The sequence below is a fragment of the Rhinoraja longicauda genome, chromosome 1 (assembly GCF_053455715.1).
Source record: "Rhinoraja longicauda isolate Sanriku21f chromosome 1, sRhiLon1.1, whole genome shotgun sequence".
Taxonomy (NCBI): domain Eukaryota; kingdom Metazoa; phylum Chordata; class Chondrichthyes; order Rajiformes; family Arhynchobatidae; genus Rhinoraja; species Rhinoraja longicauda.
In genome coordinates this window covers 102,066,825-102,089,769 of record NC_135953.1, presented here as the reverse complement: position 1 = coordinate 102,089,769, position 22,945 = coordinate 102,066,825, and the positions used below count along the sequence as shown (strand labels likewise).

Below are 22,945 nucleotides of genomic sequence, written 5' to 3'. Positions count from 1 at the left end.
CATGTGTCCATGATTGATGTCCCATTACACATTCTTGAACGTGCCTAATGCAGGAATATGGGATGACATCTTACCATTGTGCACACGATCTCTTGATGCTCAGCCCTGAGAAGCTTATGAAAGTTATAGATAACTTACAGCTGCAGCTCCTATCTGGTTCGGGAGCCCAGTAATGATCTGGGGTTGCCAGGGGCGGTACGGATTACAGCGCTAGAGACCCGGGATCGATCTTGACAATGGGTGCTGTCAGAATGGAGTTTGTACATTCTCCCTGTGACCACGTGGGTTTGCTCCAGGTACTCCAATTTCCTCCCACATTCCAAAGACGTACAGGTTTGTAGGTTAGAACTGCAGACGCTGGTTTAAATCGAAGGTAGATTCAAAATGCTGGATAAACATTTGTTCTCTTATCATGATCCTAATTTACTGCAGTCTGGTGAAATAGCAAAGCGATGTGATCTGTCAACAAATAGATAAAATTTGTCTCCATCACAGGAGACAGACTATTGACCGACATCTACTACAAACCTACTGACTCCCATAGCTATCTAGACTACACTTCTTCCCACCCTGCTTCCTGTAAAGACTCTAACCCCTACTCCCAATTCCTCCATCTACGCCACATCTGCGCCCAGGATGAGGTTTCCATACTAGATCATTAGAGATGTCCTCATTCTTTAGGAAACGGGGGTTTCCCTCTTCCATTATAGATGAGGCACTCACTAGGGTCTCCTCGATATCCCACAGATCTGCTCTTGCTCCCCCTCCCCCCATTCGTAACAAGGACAGAGTCCCCTTTGTCTTTACCTTCCACCCCATCAGCCGTCGCATACAGCATATAATCCTCCAACACTTTAGCTACCTCCAACGGGATCCCACTACTGGACACATCTTCCCATCTCCACCCCTTTCTGCTTTCTGCAGCGACTGTTTCCTCTGCAGCGACTGTTTCCTCCGCAACTCCCTGGTCAACTCGTCCATTCCCACGCAAACCACCCCCTCCCCAGGTACATTCCCCTGCAACCGCAGAAGATACAACACCTGTCCCTTTACCTCCCCCCTCAACTCCATCCAAGGACCCCGACAATCTTTTCATGGGGGGGCAGAGGTTCACATGTACCTCCTCCAACCTCATCTACTGTATCTGTTGTTCCAGGTGTCAACTTCTGCGCATCGGCGAGACCAAGCGCAGGCTCGGCGATCGTTTCGCTGAACACCTCCGCTCAGTCCGCCTTAACACACCTGATCTCCCGGTTGCTCAGCACTTTAACTCCCCCTCCCATTCCCAATCTGACCTTTCTGTCCTGGGCCTCCTCCATTGTCAGAGTGAGGTCCAGTGCAAATTGGAGGACCAGCACCTCATATTTCACTTGGGTAGCTTACACCCAGCGGTATGAACATTGACTTCGCTAACTTCAAATAGCCCTTGCTTTCCCTCTCTCTCCTTCCCCTCACCATTCCCAGTTCTCCCACCAGTCTTACTGTCTCCGACTACATTCTATCTCTGTCCCGCCCACTCCCCTGACATCACTGAAGAAGGGTGTCGACCCCAAACGTCAACCATTCCTTCTCTCCAGAGATGCTGCCTGCCCCGCTGAGTTACTCCAGCATGTTGTGTCTACCAGGTTTGTAGGTTAATTGGCTTTGGTAAAATTGTAAATTGTCCCTTGTGTGTAGAATAGAACTGGTGCACGGTGTGATCGCTGGTCGGCACGGGCTCGTTGGGCCAAAGGGCCTGTTTCCACCCTGTATCTCTAAGCAAGAAAAAAAACAGGAGTATTACAAAGGAAATCTAAAATGTATTTTTCACTCAGTATGAAGCCCACTATCAATTCACTATTTTTCTCCTGAAATCAGGTAAGTGATGGAATGAACCCTGAGACTTGAGTATGGCAACTGGTGGAAATGCTTGTTTTTATGACCTATCACTAGTTATCCCTGAGCGGGCATGTGCCTTGAACCAGTGCCGTCCGTGTTAATGATGGTACTTCTACAAGTCACTTATATGAGCACGTCCAAGATATTGATTCATTGACGGGAAGTTGATTTACGTTGTCAAGATAGTGGCAACTTAGGTCTTGCAACCTTGGTTCTCTGGTCTTTCGATGAGGTCCGAGGTCATTGGGAGAGGAATGTTTAGAAAAATTACATTCGTTTCATCGGGTCATAGAATGACACCAATCACGAAAAGGCTGATCAGATAGTCCTGTCTTGATGGGTCCAGGTGTTAGGAGTTAAGGGGAGAAGGCAGGAGAATGGGAAGTAGACTTGATGGGCCAAATAGACTAAATCTGCTCCTATTACTTAGGAACTTATGAATACCACCTTCTCCTGGTAACTGGAAATTAATGCTGGCTTAACCAGTCACCAGATATTTCCATTTCAAAAAGTGCAACAAGGATTCAGATGGCAGAGATGGGAGTTTTCAAATACTAAGTGGTCTGCCTCAGTAATGCTTTTACATTTCCATCTTTAAGTGCTGTTACTTTCTTAAACCCATGGCCAAATTCTTGCCATCCATGTATCCACAATTCCCACCCCTATCATCCCCAGTCCTCTTCGCAAAATAGAACCATTCAGCCTGGAAACAGGCCCTTCAGCCTCCGCCGAGAACAATGGGGGTACAGCAGGCCTGGCTCACTGCTGCGAGCAGAAGATAAAACTGTTCGGTGAACTTTTGTAACTTTGTCAGCGATAGAGTGGCGACTCTTGTGGACTGCCTAGGTGAGCGAGGTCTGCTGTATGACTTTACGGGGTTGTACGCAAAACTAGGCATTTCACTGTACATGGGACAATAAAATATCATTGAATCTTTGAACTTATCCATGCCGACCAAGATGCCCATGTAAGTTAGTCCCACCTGCCAGCTTTTGGACCGTATCCCTCTCACCATGTACCCAGCATATACCCTCCACCCTCTGTGAAAAGGCTGTCCCTCAGGTACCCAGTAAATCTAACCCCCTTTCCCATTAAATTGATCGCTTCTGGTTTCTGATTCTCCTACCCTTGGTAAAAGCTCACCTTAACAGTGTCAGAAACATCACCAGCTCAATTTGAAATGTACGTAACCCATTGTAACCCCATCTGGCTCCTTCTCCTAATGATTCTGCTACTGGGATACCACCATGGATATTATGAAGCAAGAGTTGATATTGTCTACCACTAATGAGAACAAGCACTTTTACACAAGTCCATTTTTATTACAAAAATCAGCACATTTTTAAGCCTTTGATTCCCTTCCAGTGAATGGGGTGGCTTCCATCGAATGGTGACCAGTTTTAAACAATGGTTGACTCGTTTTCATTAACTTCATAAAGCCATGCCATTCCTGCCTGTGTTAAATATTCTGTAATAAATATTCCATCATCGTCCATGAACGGCCTATATTTTGAATCCTCTGACTGCCTTTCATTGGGGACAGGCTCATGGGTCTGATAATGCCACGTTGTAATTGGAATGCTGGGCTAGAAATATATTCAGTGGGGGCAAAAAATATATTCAGACCGAAAATGTTTACGAATAGAATATGTGACCAAGTGAAAACTCAGGAAAAAATAACTACCATTGTAAACATCGTGCCACAGGAATCACAAAGTGAGCTCTGAGTCTTAGTGCCACCCGACAGTGTCCATGGGTGTTATTTAACGAGGATTACTGAACAAACTGATAAATGTTAACACACAATACAGGACGTATTCAAGGACTGACCATATTGATCAAAAATAGTCCCACTCTCAAGCTACAATCATAATTGGTGGCTATAGTTATAAGGAGTGGAAAAGCTGAAGTCTTACTATAAAACCTTGTGGTGATGAAGGGTACTTAACTGAACGGTACTTACTGGGTGTGAGCATAATCAAGGCAAGATATCCCACCCATTCACACTGGGCTAGTTTCCTGCATCCTGACTGCCAAGCAAGGGCCACTCTGATTTGGACGTATTGCTTTATTCCTCTTGAAAAGAAAACTTTAAAAAAAAATTATTGCAATATATAAAGAATAATGTGCATTCTCGCCATTTAATTTTCTGGGTTTGCAACGATTTTTGTGTTCTGGTAAATCAGGAAGTGAGCTTTGCATTCTGATAATCCTATCAATTTGCATTCCTAAATCACTGCTACAAACCTCCTCAATAGCTGCCTGAAAAGCTTGTAAAAGTACAACTGTGTATTTCCCTGCAGTGTTATATACAGTACTATGGAGTGCCTGCACAAATACAAATAGCTGCATTAAGTACATGCTCAAGTAAATGCGAAACGCATGTTAAATAGAGTGAGACAATCATCCCAAACAATAAAGAATTAATTTACACGTAGGTACATTTTTAAATGGCTAAAGTCATGTGGCGTCAATTACTAAACAAACAATTAAAAGCAAAAGCACGTTTTAGGAACATATTCATGGCAAGACCATTTACAAGCTCTTACGAGACTAAAATGTGAAGGAGAAACACAGTCATGTGGGTTACTAAGATGCAGTCCGTGTGACGGCACAGTTGGACTCGATCCAGGACAGCACAGGAGGCCACCCACATGGAGCCTAGTGGTTTCCCAGTGTACAACAACATGCTCAATGTGGGAATGGGGTGTGTGGAGAGTTGCCAGGCAGCTTTAAGCTGAGACGGTAGTGATTGCAATTTAACAAGTCCTCAGTTATGCACCTGTAATGATGTTGAGGATGTCAAAAGTGTAAAGCACCACAATGAGACCGTGCAAAGTGCATAGGCAAGAGCAGAAGGAGGAGAGGAAGAAAAAGGGGGCAAGAATCAATGGAGTGACTACTGACTGAAGCCCCTTGCAGCTCAAATGGTGTCAGCTTAACTTCACGTGGAAACTTCTAAAATGGCGATGCTGGACTCAGGTTTCAGGTTATGCAAGATATTTACTGTCTGAGGGACAAGACTCATCAGGACAACGTTTAGGAAGTTTCCAGTACAGTGCCCCGGTAAGAATTACAGAGATGTGATTCAACGGCACGTGCAAGGGGTTGGCATCTAGTTGGGTGTGTCCTACACTCCCGCCTAATACAGAGACATGTCGATTAGTGAGTCGTTTCATTTAGAACTGCTGTTCGAACCAACACCCCTCTCATTCTGGAGATTTCATAGCCATACTTCTCAGCATTACTGGACCACAGACTAATCGCATAAGCACACAGATAAGGTTTATTAAAAATGCGGCGTTTGTTTGAATCTCTTGTGCCCTCAAAGGGCTGTGTCCAGGGAAGACTGTTTGCACAATTTGCACCCAGGACCCAAATAGAATGGCAGTCAGCTGTTTCTCCCCCCCCCCCCCCCCCCCCCTGCATTCAGTCCTCACACAGACAGAGGGGGATGAGGTGGGGTGTCCTTTCAGATGTGGAACCCTCTGCTTCACTACTGCCCCCAAGGTCTTCCCGAGCATTGGCCTTTCTGCAAGCTGATATCATCCAGACCGACGACTCCGCTCTTCTTCTCTTGCACCCCTCTGAAGATGACCTGGAGGAGAGGGAGAGAGAGTTTTGTGTTAGTTCACCAAGTGAACCATCTTTCACCTTGCACTGATCTCTAGAAGATTGTGGACAAGCTCACCAATCCTGTCCACATTTGGGCAATCAGATTATATTTTAAAGGCTAAATAGACCTTTTTATTATAAAATCATGCATATTTTCCAGGGCCATATGAAGAAGTAGAGTGTATATGAAGCTCATTCTTCTGGTGCTAAATTATGCTGGGGGAGATAGGATCAATCTTTTGACATTAAATGTAGTTGGCAGCTCGACCAAAACAATGAAGAGATCCCATTCTCTTTGGCAGTGGGGAGTTTATGACTATCCTGGATTCCTGGGTGAGAGAGTATTAGTTACAGGGAGAGGATGGAAAGACTTGGATTGTTTTCTCTGGAATGCCGGAAGTTGAGGGGAGACCTGATGGAAGTATACAAAATTATGATAGACATAGATAGGGGAACCTTTTTCCCAGGATGGATATACAGGGAATGAATTAATTTGGATTATGTGCAGGCAGATAAGAGTTGGTCTTGGAATCATGTTTGGCATAGACATTATAGACCGAGTTCGATTTTCTATTCTGCCCTAAATGCTCCAGACCCAATTTTCATAGTTTGCTTCTTGTTAACGAGACCCAATGAGAACCCCATTCTCAAGAATGAGTAAAAAGGTAGGTAGCATGATAACAGTATGAAACGTAATAAGAAGGTACTAGAAATCCTGGTTATGCTTAAAAATAAACTGTAAGTCCCCAGATAACTTCTTGAAGGGAACCGAAGGCATGGAATTTGCAAAGGACTTGCTATAATCTCCTGACAGCTCCTAGATGTTGGAGTGGTTCCAGAGAACTGGACAATTGCATTTCTGACACCTTTGGTCAAAAAGAGTGTAAGGACATGCCCAACAACTGCAGGGTGATAGGACCAACCTCAGAGGGAGGGAAACCTTCAGAAGCTATATTTAAGGAACAAAAATAAAGGCAGAAGTTTCAGTTAAAAACACAGAGCTATGGATTACTCCAAGGTAAATCATTGACTAACCTGATTAAAAGGTTAATGAAATAAATGAATAGATATGGTCCAGGTAGATTGTCAGACGCAGGTTGATTAACAAAAATGAGGACCACGGAGTCATTTAATCTTTTTTGTCCTTATTTTTGTGAGATGTGCTCTGACAACAAATAGATAATATTGAAAATCGGCTTCTGAACTGATTTTACTGGCAATATGTTCTGCTGTCTGTGTGCCATCTTACTAAGTTAACCCTTCAACCATGCATCAATTTGGTTATCCATTCTGCCTCTAACCACTGATGTACGGTCGAAGGGTTAACAGCAAGATGGCACATAGACAGCATTGACAGTCAAAACATATTCTCTATTTGTTGACAGATCACATCGCTTTGCTATTTCACCAGACTGCAGTAAGTTAGGATCATGATAAGAGTACAAATGTTTATCAAAGTTCCACAAGATTGTCTTCTCAAAAGCATGCACCTTAACAGTGTGATAATTCCTGTGGAACTTTTGATAAATAAACAGTCTATTATCATATACAGTATTGACTGGAACCCTGCCCCTCTGCACAATCAGCGGCCAGCCTTGTTTTGGCGCTGCATATATCTGATTTTCTTCAAAAGACAAACATCCTGCAACAATTCCCATGCCCTTGGAGCATTCCAAAAGCTTCACCCTGCCAATGAAACCTAGAGTCATCGTCATATGGCATGGAAACAGGGCCCTTGGCCCATCTCTACCATGCTGACCAAAATGCTACATCCAAGCTGGTCCCATATGCCCATGTTTCATCCATATCCCTCTAAATCATTTCTATCCCTGTAACTATCCAAATGTCTTTTAAATGTTATTTATCCTGCCTCAACTATCTTCTCTGGCAGCTCATTCCATATATCTACCACCCAGATGAGTGAAAAAAGTTCCTTATAGAGTCATAGAGTGATACAGTGTGGAAACAGGCCCTTCAGCCCAACTTGCCCACACCGGCCAATATGTCCCATCTACACTAGTCCCACCTGCCTGCTCTTGGTCCATATCCCTCCAAACCTGTCCTATCCATGTACCTGTCTGCTTCTTAAACGATGGGATAGTCCCAGCCTCAACTCCCTCCTCTGGCAGCTTGTTCCATACACCCACCACCCTTTGTGTGCAAAAGTTACCCCTCGGATTCCTATTCAATCTTTTCCCCTTCACCTTGTACCAATGTCCTCTGGTCCTCGATTCCCCTACTCTGCGCAAGAGTGCATCTACACGATATATTCCTCTCATGATTTTGTACACCTCTATAACATCACCCCTCATCCTCCTGAGATCCACGGAATAGAGACCCAGCCCAGTCAACCTCTCCCTGTAGCTCACACTCTCTCGTCCTGGCACCATCCTCGTATATCTTTTCTGAACCCTTTCAAGCTTGACGATATCTTTCCGATAACATGGTGCCCAGAACTGAACACAATATTCCAAATGCAGTCTCACCTACGTCTTATACAACTGCAACATGACCTCCCAACTTCTATATTCAATACTCTGACTGATGAAGGCCAATGTGCCAAAAGCATTTTTGACCACCTTATCTACCTGTAACTTGACCTTCAAGGATCCATGCACCTGCACTCTTAGATACCTCTGCCCTACAAAACTCCCCAGAGGCCTACCATTTATTGTGTAGGTCCAGCCCTTGTTAGACATCCCAAAATGCAACACCTCACACTTCTCTGTATTAAATTCCATCAACCATTCCTCAGCCCACCTGGCCAATCGATCCAGATCCTGCTGCAATCTTTCACATCTATCTTCTTTGTCTGCAAAGCCACTCACTTTTGTATCATCAGCAAACTCGCTAATCTTGCCCTGTTTGTTCCCATCCAAATCATTGATGTAGATGACAAACAGTAATGGGCCCAGCGCCGAACCCTGAGGCATACCACTAGTCACAGGCCTCCAGTCCGAGAAGCAACCTTCCACCATCACCCTCTGCTTCCTTCCTTCAGCCCACAATGTCTGCGCCAGACATGGTGCCAGGTTAAACTAATTTCCTCTGCCTCCACATGATCCATACCTCCATTCCCTGCATATCCATATGCCTATCTAAAAGCCTCATAAATGCCTCTATCGTATCTGCCTCCACCACCAGCCCTGACAACATGTTCCTAGCACCCTCCACTCTCTGTGGATGGCACGGTGGTGCAGCAATAGAGTTGTTGCCTCACAGAGCCAGAGGCCCGGGTTCGATTCTGACTATGGGTGCTGTCTGTATGGAATTTGTACCTTCTCCTCTTGACCTGCGTGAGTTTTCTCCAGCTGTTCTGATTTCCTCCCACACTCCAAAGACATACAGGTTTGCAGGCTAATTGGCTTCAGTAAATTGTAAATTGTCCCTAGTGTATAGGATAGTGCTAGTGTGCAGGGATTGCTGGTTGTCTTGGACTCGGTAAAGCGAAGGGCCTATTTCTGCACTATATCTCTAAACAAACTGTAAAAAAACTTGTTTCGCATATCTCCTTTAAACTTTGCCCCTTTCACCTTAAGACCCTTGCCCTCTAGTATTTGACTTTTCCACGCTACGAGAGAAAGTCTACCCTATCTGTGCCTCTCATGATTTTAGAAAAAAGATAAGATTTTGGCTCAATTCTAGGCCGAATGTCCACCAGCAAGGTTCTGTTTTGCTTTTCTTTACTGAAGATATCCCTTGCCATTCTGTGATGTGTGTAACAGGATTGTTTTCAACTGCAACACCTTTAGCAGATGCAACCCTGTGCGTGGTAACTAAGTTTACTGCAGCCATCAAAGGCACATTTGATTAGTTTCTCAAACTGCGTGTTGGCAGTGACACATGCAGACAGCTGCTTCAGTGCAAATAGTGTATGTGGCATTCAAGTCTGATCACACACTGTCTAACTCAATGCTCTTCCTTGCATACGAAAAATAAACTCCTTGGAACAACCTCAAGTTTTCCATCATTCCCCTGTTATTATGTAAAAGGGGCGATTGCAAGAGAAATGGAGTTGAATAGCAATATTTAAGGATAATTAATGGCAGCAGTGTGCTCAATAATCAAGTCTGACTTTTCCACAACTTGGCCAAGATTACACAGACATTCCAGACACTACAAGGATCTGGGGACAGGGGTATGGGACATAAGGAGTTTTACCCTATTTTCAATAGTTTGTTTAAAGTGTAGGTGGATTTTTGCCCGATCTCCCCGCTCATGTAAGTGGGGTACATCTCGAAGAGCAGGAAGCCATTGAACTACCCTGACAAAACATTGCTTAAAGTCACACATGAACTAAAGACTGCTGTGATTGCGATGGATTGCTTTAATAGTCTATAATAGCAAGTAGGGGGCGTGGCTGTGTTCTGCAGCTGCGGCTCACCGGCAGTCTCTCCGTTTTTTTGTTGTTTTTTTGTCATTGTCGTTGTTAAATGTACGTTTTGTTTTATTTTTAATTCTGTGTATGTAGGGGGATGGTGGGGGGGGTTGGGGGAAACCTTTTTTTCAAATCTCCTCCTCAACGGAGATGCGACCTTTACCGTGTCGTATCTCCGTTCGCGCTACGGCCTAACATCGTGGAGTCGGCGGCCTCCAGCTGGGATCGACCTCAAAGACTCCGGTCGCATGGCCTGGACTTACCATCTCGGAGGCTTCGGCCGTGGGCCCTGCAGACCGCAACATCGGGAGTTCGCAGGTCCCTGGCTGGCGACCGGCTTTTGGGAGCTCCAGCCGTAGCAGCTTCGACCGCCCCGAAGCGCGAGGTACGATCAACCCGCCCGCAGGCCCTTCATCGCCCTGCGTGGCTCGGCCGCGGCACTTTCCATCGCCCGGTGGGGGCTCAGGACTTTCATCGCCCTGCGTGGCTCGGCCGCAGCACTTTCCATCGCCCGGTGGGGGCTCAGGACTTTCATCGGCCTGCTCGGCTCAGCCCTGGGACTTTCCATCGCCCGGTGGGGGCTTCAAAAAGTTGGGAGCCTCGATCACCTCGTGGCACCACGGGAGAAGAATGAGGAGGAGATAAGACTTTGCCTTCCATCACAGTGAGGGTATGCCTAGAGCAATCACTGTGATGGCTGTTTTGTGTAAAAAATTGTATCTGTGTGTCCTGTGCTTTTTAATGTCTACTGCCGGACCCTGACGTGAGAGGACGCTGGCGTTGAGTATTAGCCGCTTTTCCGTCAGGATAGTTTGTTTGTTTCTATGTTAATTGTTTTTGTAAAGCGCTTTGAGCATGTGATAAGGCGCTATATAAAATAAATGGATTATTATTATTATTATTATAAGCTGATAGACACAAGGAACTGCAGATGCTGCAATCTTCAGCAAAAAAATACAAAATCAGTAGGTCAGGCAGCATCGCTGGGAAACATGGATATGTGACATTTCGGGTCGGGGCCCTTCTTCAGGCTTTGAAGTACTTGTGTAAGAATATTTCATATTTCATATTTCATATATATACAGCGCGGAAGCAGGCCTTTTCGGCCCACCAAGTTCGCACCGCCCAGTGATCCCCGCACATTAACATTATCCTACACACACTAGGGACAAATTTTTTTTTTTTACATTTACCCCGTCAATTAACCTACATACCTGTACGTCTTTGGAGTGTGGGAGGAAACCGAAGATCTCGGAGAATTGGAGATGCTGGTTTACACCTAAGATAGACATAAAATGTTGGAGTAACAGTGAGTCAGGAAGCATCTCTGGAGAAAAGAAATAGATGATGTGCACTACATCACCTATTCCTTTTATCCAGAAATGCTGCCTGACCCACTGAATTACTCCAGCATATTTTGTCTATATTTGAAGAACTTGTGTTGGCTGAGACCACTCTGGGATGCCTGAATGTGTCCCATTTGTTGGGTACCCACCAATTACGGTTATTTAAAAGTCGCACTGCTTTAAAGTTCACAGTACTCACGCTCTCAAGACCTGGTCCTCTCAGTGTGAACCAACTTGTCCTCCAGCCACGCCCCCTGTTCCTCTCCCACAGTGCGTGTCCGTAAATGCCATTCCTCCTCACGAACACCTGGATCTTTCCCGGAGAGTCTCCGGTCAGCTTGTGCCTGAAGGTGAGGCAGAGGTTGCCGGCACCTGTCGTTGGCCCCAGCGCGAGGAGAATGTGACCGACCTCCCTCCACTTGTGGTGGGTCACATGAAGAGCCAGATACCAACCACGACCTGAAAACACACATCAGGAGAGAATTGGGCTTCGCACAAACTAGGGTTACCATTAAAATGGGAGTGGAACACGCAGACAGGAGGAACAGCATATTCTGCTTGGTTTTGTTTAGTTTAGTCTATTATGTCACGTGCACCAAGGTGCAGTGAAAAGCTTTTTTTGTTGCGTGCTACACAGTCAACGAAAAGACCACAATCGTGATTACAACATGATTACAATCAAGCCTTCCACAGTGTGCAGATACAGGATAACGGGTATATTATTTACCGCAAGATAAAGTCCAATAAAGTTCGATTAAAGGCAGTTCCAAGGTCTGTAATGGGGTAGATCGTATGTCAAGACCACTCTCTAGTTGGTGAGAGGACGATTCAGTTGCCTGATAATAGCTGGGAATCTGGAGGTGTCTGTTTTCTAACTGCTGGACGCAGCCCAGACCATCACACAAACCAACCTCCCTTCCATTGACTCTATCTACACTTCACGCTGCATCGGCAAGGCCACCACCATAATCAAGGACCAGTCTCACCCCAGACACTCCCTCTTCTCCCCTCTCCCATCAGGCACGAGGTACAGAAGTCAGAAACGCACACCTCCAGACTCAGGGACAGTTTCTTCCTAGCTGTGATCAGGCGACTGAACCATCCTATCAATAACTAGAGAGCGGTCCTGAGCTACCGTCTACCTCATTGGAGACCCTCGGTCTATCTTTAATTGGAATTTACTGGACATTATCTTGCACTAAATGTTATACCCTTTATCCTGTATCTGCACACTCTGGATGGCTCGATTATAATCATGTATTGTCTTTCCACTGACTGGATGGCACGCACCAAAAAAGCTTTTCACCGCACCGCGGTACAGCTGACAATAAATTAAATTAAACTAAACTAAATCCGATGGTCCAGTCCTGATCTGGATTCTACAGCCTAGATCAGGTACTGGCATCTCTGGAATTATACATGAGTGCAGAGTCACAGTGGAAGTTCGCGAATGCTAGCACCTAATGGAATCCTTGAGCTTGAATACTTAGCAAAATAGAAACTATCCACATCAGCCCTGTGTGGCTGAAAGAATGGTGGAAGCAGGATCAATAGTAGCTTTCAGAAAAGGAGGGGTGAATGGAATAACTGGAGAGCATTTTCAGAGTTGGCAGAAGTGTAGTGGAATGAGAGGCCTGTGCATTAGGATCCTTTTAGGCGTCAGACTTCAGAGATACAGAGCGGAAACAGGCCATTTGGCTCAACGAGTCCACGCCGACCAGCGATCATCTCGTACACTGGCACTGCCCTACACACTAGGGGCAATTTACAATTTTACCGATGCCAATTGATCTACAAACCTGAACGTCTTTGGAGAGTGGGAGGAATCTGGAGCACCCATAGAAAAGCCACGCAGTCATGGGGAAAACGTACAAACTCTATACAGACAACACCCACAGTCAGGATCAAACCCGCACAAACTGGTGCGATGAAGCAGCAGTTCTACCACTACATTACTGTGCCACCCCTGTGATACTTAGTTTAGTTTAGTTTATTATTGCCATGTGTACTGAGGTACAGTGAAAGCTTTTCGTTGTATGCTAGCCTCATCTAAAAGTAGCCAATGCCACAAACGTGACAACAACTAGTCAGAAGCAGAATGTGTCTCCAATTGTTTCTTGATTGCTGCAAGTCCCGTTTGCAATTTTGGCACAAATGTTCACAGTTAACAAGATAATTGTTGCCATGGCTCACTACGTCTTTGTTCCTCATACACTACGGGCAGCAGACAGCACAGCACAACATTCCAGAATGGAGCACATCCAGCTTCACAGGGACAAATGACTGGTTTCATTTAAGCAGATCTGCTCGCAACATACACACGCGCACACACACGCACGCGCACACACACACGCGCGCACACACACTCACACACGCGCACACACAGACACACGCGCACACACACACACGCGCACACACATACACACACACACATACGCGCACACATACACACACACACGCGCACGCACACACACACGCGCACACATACACATGCACACACACACGCGCACACAAACATACACATACGCACACACATGCACACACACACGCGCACACATACACATGCACACACACACGCGCACACAAACATACACATACACACACACATAATCACACACATGAACACAAGCACACAAACACACAAATGCACACACACACAAACACAGTTCAGACTAACTGTTCCATAATGGCGTTTCATAGACACATAGAAAATAGGTGCAGGAGTAGGCCATTCGGCTCTTCGAGCCAGCACCGCCATTCAATATGATCATGGTTAATCATCTAAAATCATTACCCCGTTCCTGCTTTCTCCCCATATCCCTTGATTCCGTTAGTCCTAGGAGCTATATCTAACTCTCTCTTGAAAACATCCACTGCCTTCTGTGGCAGAGAATTCCACAAATTCACAACTCTCTGGGTGAAAAAGTTTTTCCTCATCTCAGTCTTAAATGGCCTACCCCTTATTCATACACCATGACCCCTGGTTCTGGACTCTCCCAACATTGGGAACATTTTTCTGCTGCATATAAATCCCTTCCCATTTATTTCATGGTATATTATCAAGATAACAATCTATCCTTTTCCTCTCAAGTGCTTATCTAACTTCCAATACGTACACTAATGCTGTCACCTGCACTAATGTTGGTGGTTCTATATTTAACCACAATGGTTAGAAAAAGCATTTCCTCCAAAATTTTATTGAATTTATTGCACTATATTTATGGTTCATCAGTTATAGAAGCAGAATTAGGCAATTCAGCCCATCATGTTTACTCCACCATTTAATCGTGACAGATCTATCCTTCTCTCTCAACCCGTTCTCCTGCTTTGGACTGGGATAATAACATTGAATTATTTCTATGCCTATCAAATGTAGATCTTCGTCAGGAGATTCCTCAACTTCTTCCTTCTCATATTTTCTTTTTTTTCTCAATATGACCATTTGGCTCATCAATATGGACATTTGGCTCACCAAGTCTTTGCAGCACCCAGAACATTTCCATTCCTCCCATTCCCCCACTTAGGCCTTGTGACCTATCTCTCTTATATACCCATTAGTAGCTTCCCACCAGACATCTATACCAGAGTAGCCTACCAACCAACACGTCTTTAGGATGTGGGAAGAATGTGGAGTTCTTGTGAGAAACTCATGTCGTCACAATGAGGACATGCAAACTCCACACAGACAGAATTTAATGGAATTTAATAGAGAGAAATATGAGGTGTTGCATTTTGGAAAGTCTAACATGGGCAGGACACACCCAGTGAATGGTAGGGCACTGGGGAGTGTTATAGAGCAGAAGGATCTGGACTGCAGGTACATAGTTCCTCGAAGGTAGCACCACAGGTAGTTAGGATGGTCAAAAAGACTTTTGGCACATTGACCTTCATCAGTCAGAGCACTGAATATAGAAGTTGGGAGGTCATGTTGCAGTTATATTAGACATTGGTGAGGCCACATTTAGAGTATTGTTCAGTTCTGGGCACCAATCCCCTGACCTCAATAAGCACAAGGAAAGCAAGCCTGTGCCATTTAGAGCTAATTTATTAACTATAAAGGCAATCAGTTGAAAGAGTGGCCTCTGTTGGACATACTATCCAATAGTTGATACTATAATCAATAATAATAAATGCCTCACAGCGCCGGAGACCCGGGTTCGATCCTGACTATGGGTGAAGAAGTCTGAAGAAGAGTCTTGACCCGAAACATCGCCGATTCCTTCTCTCCCGAGAAGCTGCCTGACCTGCTGAGTTACTCCAGCATTTTGTGAATAAATACTGACTATGGGTGCTGTCTGTATGGAGTTTCTACATTTTCCCTGTGACCACGTGGGTTTTCTCCAGGTGCTCTGCTTTCCTCCCACATTTCAAAGATGTGTTTCTACAAATTGTCCCTTGTGTCTAGGATAGAACTAGTATACGGGTGATCATAGGTCGGCTGAAGGGCCTGTTTCCAAGTTGTATCTCTAAGCTAAACTAAAGTAGCTCTTTTAAGCTAGTACTTGGCCTGAATTGATCTCGTCTGCCGTGCTTGTGCGAGAATGATGATGTATTTGGGTGTCATTGAAGCTTTAATCCAAGCAACACGCTCCAATCAGGCAGTGCTCTCCACCCACTGGTCCCCATAGATCACGGGCTCTGTCATCTGGAGGAGTGCGCATATAGCCTGATGCTCAGAAGCTGGACAGGAGCGTCCATCATCCTAATTTGTTCCTGACCTCAGTGTCTGCCCTTGTTGGCCTCCTGCCCTCCCATTTAATTTGTTCTGCATACCTGTTTAAGTGATAGCTTCCCTCCAGTGCTGGTCTGTCAGGGCCCGCCTGGCAATCACTGTTGTCAGCCAGAGCACACATGTCAAGAAATATTACAGCTCTGCAGCTGCAAGAAAATTCAGAGAAACGCTTCTTCAAACTGCAATTTTTACTCCAGATTTAGAGCCCCCTTGACAATACGAGAAGGGAGGTGAGAAGGGCACCAACTATGAGTGCACAGTGATGCAACGATGGAGTTGCTGCCTTACATCGCCAGTGAACCGGGTTTGGTTCTGACTACGGGTGCGATCTGCACAGTTTGTACGTTCTCCCTGTAACCACGTGGGTTTTCTCCCGGTGCTCCAGTTTCCTCCCACATTCCAAAGACGTACAGGTTTGTCGATTCACTGGGTAAAATTGTAAATTGTCCCGAGTGTGTAGAATAGTGCTACTGTATGGGGTGATCGCTGGTCGGCGTGGACTCAGTGGGCTGAAGGGCCTATTTCAGTGCTGGATCGCTAAAACCTATATTAAAGTCTAAACTATGAACTGCTTTGGTTGCACTAGAGACTTTGGGGTATTGTTTAGTTTATGCACAACTATTGGGGTTTTGTATTTATTGACATTTTCTTTTTGTTTCTGTGTTTACAGACCTGTTATGCTGCTGCAAGTAAGAATGTAATTGTTCTGCTTCAGTACATATGACAATTAAACAATCTCGACTCCTGACTCTTAGACTGAGAGCAATTTTTGATGATGAGGAATTTTCTCAAGTACTTTAAAACAAATTAAATACTTTTGAAGTGCTGTCATTGTCGTAATGTGGGGACACATGGCAGCCACATTTAACCACAGCAGAATCTGTTTAACGCTAATTTTCTTAAGGTTTAAATATTGGTGTGGACAAGAGGAAGACTTGATTTTTGAACAGTGCCACGTCCACTGGAGAGACTGATCCAAGTGGGAATCTCCAACTGTACTACACAGAACGGCAACCAGGATTCCATCTCCACATCCCAGAGAGGAACTCCTATTTATTCCCATCTCTATTGACATGTGATCTGAAAGACTGACATTTAAGAATCAACCCTGCTGCTGTGTGAGACTGGGGTCACATATGGGTCAGACTGGTTAAGGGCAGTGCGTAGTTTAGTTTCGTTCAGAGATGCTGCGCGGAAACAGGCCCTTCGGCCCACCGGGTCCGCGCTGACCAACGATCACCCCGTACATTTGCACTATCCTACACACTAGGGACAATTTACAAAAGCCAATTAACCTACAAACCTGCACACCTTTGGAGTGTGGGAGGAAACTAGAGCTGCCGGAGAAAACCCATGCAGTCACGGGGAGAAAGTACAAATTCCGTACACACAGCACCCGTGGTCAGGATCGAATCTGGATAGAATCTGGGTCTCTGGCGCTGTCAAGCAGCAACTCTACCACTGCGCCACTGTGCACCCATAGTCAGTGCCCTTCTTACCTCCCTTCTCTATCGTCAAGGTGACTCCAAATCTGGAGTAAAAATTGCTGTTTCGAAAAATTGCAGGATTGATCCCGTGCTCTGGTGATGCCCACTTTAACTTTTAAAAAAGATAAATGGGGTCCTTTCTTTTTATTATTATTTTTTTTAATAACATTTAATAACATTTATTTTTAAAAGTGCCTTTAAAACATTAATTTTAATCTTGCATTCTGATTTACTCAAGTCACAGCTACAACATGAAAGAACGTGCAGAGGAGTAGGAAATCATTTAGCCCCTCACGTCTACTCCACATTTGGTAATCTACCTCACTTTCCAGCACTAACCCTCTATCACTGATATACCTCAGTGTATCTTGAGTGCTGATTCCCTGGGGCCCAATGTGGGTAAATTTGCAATTAGGTTTTTCCAGAAAGCTGCTTTTCTTAAAACTCCAAAATATTCCACTCGGCATATCATTGCTACTTAACTAAAGTGCAACTGGCCACAGACTGACACATTAAAACCAAAAAAAAACTTTTTTATTCCTACCTTCATTTTAAAGTCCTCATGTTGGAATCACTCCATGACTTGGTATTGCACACTTTGTAACCTCCTCCAATGCGGAAACCGTGTAAACTTTGAATGGTACAAATATTGCCCTCTCTGCCATACCATTGCTTAGCACACTATCTAGCCCATAAACTCTAGAATTCCTCCCTGTACAATCCCCTCTCCATGGCTTCACCCTTTCCTCGTTTTTTACTTCTTCTAAATGTAGGCTTTCAGTCAACCTTCATTACATTTCATCCTGTTCATAAATCTATAAGTTGTAGGTGCAGAATTAACCCATTCGGCCCATCAAGTCTACTCCGCCATTCAATCATGGCTGATCTACCTTTCCCTCTCAGCTCCATTTTCCTACCTTCTCCCCATAACCCCTGACACCCGTACTAATCAATAACCTGTTAATCTCCACCTTAAAAATATCCATTGACCTGGCCTCCACACCCGTCTGTGGCGACGAACTCCACAGATACGCCACCCTCTGACTGAATGTTTGAGGTTAATATTTGGCCTGACTATTGAATTATTTTCTACATTTTTTTGTTCTATTGCCATTTATTTGAAGGCATGAACAACAAGTTCTTTGAGGTTTTGATTACCTGATTCTTCAGGGACTCGCTCCCAGAGAAGTGCTGCATTTTTTTCCTGTGTCCAACCACACATTCCATAGTCAAAATTGCAGCTGTTCACCAAGATATCTGCAAACAAACCAAAAACACACCTGTTTACTCCATGCAGCTAAAGGAGACCTATTGGTTCATTGATGGTTGCAGGTGCAGGTGTTCTGTGGGATTAAACATAGAAATGTTCAAATTAAGGTGACACAGTGGCATAGAGGTAGAGCTACTGCCTTACAGCGCCAGAGACCCGGGTTCAATCCTGACTACGGGTGCTGTCTGTAAGGAGTTTGTACGTTCTCCCCGTGACCTGCGTGGGTTTTCTCTGAGATCTTTGGTTTCCTCCTACACTCCAAAGACGTATAGGTCGTAGGTGAATTGGCTTGGTATAAATGTAAACAAATTGGCCCAAGTGTGTGTAGGATAGTGTTAGTGTGCGGGGATGGCTGGTCAGTGTGGACTCGGTGGGATGAAGTGTCTGTTTCCCCACTGTATCTCTAAACTAAACTATACTAGGGTGCAAGCTTGTTAGCAAAGAGGGACGGGTGAAGCAGGCCAATTGCCATCTCCGGGAATATGTCATCCTTGTCATTCTTGTTTGGGCAAGGTTTCTTGGCCATTGTCCGAGATGCTAATGACTTGGTGTCTTAAAGTCTTTGAATATTTTAGGTATTTTCCTTTGCACTTATTTGGTTCTGTGAGATAACATTGCTAGCAATTTAATGCACGGTAGCGCAGCGGTAGAGTTGCTGCTTTACAGCGAATGCAGCACCGGAGACTCAGGTTCGATCCTGACTACGGGTGCTGCACTGTAAGGAGTTTGTACGTTCTCCCCGTGACCTGCGTGGGTTTTCTCCGAGATCTTCGGTTTCCTCCCACACTCCAAAGACGTACAGGTATGTAGGTTAATTGGCTGGGTAAAATGTAAAAATTGTCCCTAGTGGGTGTAGGATAGTGTTAATGTACGGGGATCACTGGGCGGGACGGACTTGGAGGGCCGAAAAGGCCTGTTTCCGGCTGTATATATATGATATGATATGATATGATAATGCTCAAAATCAGGCAGAGTGAAGCCAATCAACGTCACATAATATCTCCTCCAGTGTAAGATCATCTCTACTCTTTGTAATCATGTGCCCACTTCAATGAGGAATTAGGGGTTGGCTCAGTTAATTCTAGGCAAACATGGCCACTGTCTTTGCAAGAGAATGATGTTTGAAATTATTCTGAATGGGAACCTCAAATTTTGTCAGAATGTTCACCCAACAGAGGACTGTGTGGCGCACGGATTAAACACAGGAGCACATCATGAATGAGGATCTACAGATGTTTGAACAAGGCTTTGCAATCTGCATTGTTCTCCAGCGCAACCTGTTCGTTGAATAATATGTATGCAAGTTCTGTTGTGTTACTCAACTCCCACTTGTCAGCTCAGGTTACCAGGATAAATTATTGACAGAGTAGCCAGGGGCCAGGGGCAAGCATGCCTGACATATTTGGTACCTGTAATAGTACAACTTTGAGATTTAGCAAAGCCGTCTATTCAAGATTCAAGATAGCTTTATTTGTCATCCAATATTGGACGAAATTCAGTCACCCACAGTCCAACAATAAAAGCATTAAATAGGCATTAAAATTACACAACCCCAAAAACACACAAAAAAAGAAACATCCATCAAAGAAACATCCATCACAGTGAGTCTCCTCCAGTCCTCTCCTCACTGTGATGGAAGGCCACAATGTCTTTCCCTTCTCCTGCTGTCCTCTCCCGCGGTCAGGTTGTTGTGGTTGCAGGCCGCGCCGGACGGTCCGCAGTGGCCCGAGCCTAAGGCGAGTCGCAGCCGCTCCCGCAGCCTCCGAAGACGGCCGGCTCCGCCAATGATAAGTCAGATCCGGGGCGGGCGACCACGCTGCTGCTGCCGCTGTTGCTGCACGTCGGGGCGGTCGTGGCTCCCGACATTGAAGCCCCCGCCCAGCAGAGAAATATCCCGCGGCATATCTTAGGCCGCGCCGGACGGTGAAATGTCCGCGACCCAGGGGCGGGCGAACACGCTGCCGCTGCCGGAGCTCCCGATGTCGGCATCCACGCAGCCCGAGCCTAAGGCGAGTCGCAGCCGCTCCCGCAGCCTCCGAGGACGGCCGGCTCCGCTGATGGTAAGTCCGGTCCGCGGGCTCTGCGAACCGGAGCCCTGGAGGCCGCCAGCTCCAGGAGTTGGGCCGATGGTAGGCCGCAGCAGGAACGGAGACACCACCCAGAAAACAAAGGTCGGGTCTCCGTTCGGAAGGGACACCTATTTACAATTTTACAGTTCCCCCCCTCCCCCCCACATACACACATAGTACACAAACACAAAAACACCACATCACAACTACAATTAAGACAAAAAAACAACAAAAACACAAAGACAAATGGACCGCAGGTAAGCCGCAGCTGCAATGGCAGCGCCGCCGCCACATAGAAATTCATCCTTGGTCACTTGTACTAACTGCGGTACAGTGGTTCAGCAAGTAGCTTTGCTTCACATCGCCAGAGACCCGGGTTTAACTTTGACAGCTTGCATGTTCTCTTTGTGATCATGTGAGTTTCCTCAGGATAATCAGGTTTCCCCCCATATCCCAAAGTCGTGGGGACTGGTAGGTTAATTGGCGCCTAATTTAGTTCGGTTTACAGCGCGGAAACAGGCCCTTCAACCCACTGAGTCCATGCCGACCAGCAATCCCCATGCACAAGCACAATCCTACACACTCTGGGGTCAATTTACAATTTTTACAGAAGCCAATTAACCTACAAAACCCATACGTCTTTGGAATGTGGGAGGAAACTGGAGCTCCCGGATAAAACCCACGCAGGTCAAGGGGGGGAACGTACAAACTCCATACAGACAGCACCCATAGTCAGGATCGAATCCGTGTCTCTGGCGCTGTAACTCATCAGGAAGGCTGACTCCGTGCTGGGGGCAGAGTTGGATTTATGGAGTTGGATTTTCCCCGGTGTGGGACGAATAAAGGAATATATTATTCTGGGGAGGTGGTCTTGGAGGGGAGGATGCTCCTCAAACTGCGGTGCGCCCTGGACAATACAGCTCACCCCCTCCATGACACACTGGTCAACCTGAGGAGTACATTCAGCAACAGACTGGTTCCACCAAGATGCAGGACAGAACATCACAGGAGATCCTTCTTCCCTGTGGCAATCAAACTTTACAACTATTCCCCCTTCTGTTATGGGGTAGACTGAGACTGACCGACCTCCCCTCCCCTCCCCCCCCCACCCCACCGCCTCAATCTTTGCACATCCCCAAAGCCTTCATTTTCATTTTCAAAGCCGTTTCATGTATTTTGTGTTTTTTAATGACTGTTGTCAAATGAATTTCCCTCCTGCATTAAATAAAGTTATATCGTATTGTATCGTATCGTATCGTATAGCAGCAACTCTACCCCTGCGCCACCGTGCTTCCCAGCATGGCGGGCACACTTACTGTGTAAGCGAGGAATAGAATCTAGTGGATGGTCAATTGGAATGTGGGGAGAATAAGGGGAGGATAAGTGTAGAAATTAATGGCTAATGGTCGGCATGGACTCGGAGGGCCGAAGGGCCTGTTTCCGTGCTACGCACGAGTCTGCTTGATGCAGAATTTCAGCAGTGGAGTGCAAGATATGTAAGGCGAGATATTGCACATCCGAGACATGCAATGGAAAGTGATCTCCACCTCCATGGCTCCATTGCCTTAGAAAGTGTGTAATGATCAGTTGTGAGGCAGGGTTACAGCCTGGGAGTGTCCAGAAGGTTCAATCTGACAGAAAGATGTCAGGCGGTGACACTCTGGAAAATGGGGATTGCTAGAAAGCAGGAAGATCCTAGCTATGTTAACAAGACCATCCGACATTTGCAGTCAGTTTTGTGGAATCACATAATTCCTTTATTTCTTTACAGCCTCTTCATGGAGACACGTCCTGGATTCTCTAGACAATGCACTTCCACCCACCAAGACTGCACCGACCAATGATCACCCTGTACATTAACACTATCCTGCACACTAGGGACAATTTACAATTTTACCAAAGCCAATTATGCTACAAACCTGTATGTCTGGAGTGTGGGAGGAAACCGGAGAACCCAGAGAAAACCCACAAGGTCACAGGGAGAACGTACAAACTCCTTACAGACAGCATCCGTAGTCAGGATCGAACCCTGTGCCGCCCTGGATCATTGATTTTTATAGCACAGAAGGCCACTCAATTCGTCAATCTACAACCATTTTTCAATGGACTATCTAATCCCATCCTGATTTTTTTCCGTAAATTTTGTTTTATATTTTTATCAGCATGCCTT

The 22,945-nt window shown here is 45.6% G+C and overlaps 1 protein-coding gene across 4 annotated transcripts in view; it reads right to left on the bottom strand.

The window, feature by feature from the left end:
* Positions 1-3,195: 3,195 nt before the first annotated feature.
* npnta (nephronectin a) overlaps positions 3,196-22,945 on the bottom strand; it is a 63,779-nt gene continuing 44,029 nt past the window's right edge. For all 4 annotated transcript variants that reach the window (XM_078403595.1, XM_078403616.1, XM_078403605.1 and 1 more), the window contains 3 exons: positions 18,595-18,693; positions 11,417-11,676; positions 3,196-5,476 (listed from right to left, as the gene is read on the bottom strand). In XM_078403595.1, the coding sequence (XP_078259721.1) occupies positions 5,375-5,476; positions 11,417-11,676; positions 18,595-18,693 (461 nt within the window). In that variant the 3' untranslated portion in view covers positions 3,196-5,374. The remainder of the gene's footprint in view (positions 5,477-11,416; positions 11,677-18,594; positions 18,694-22,945) is intronic.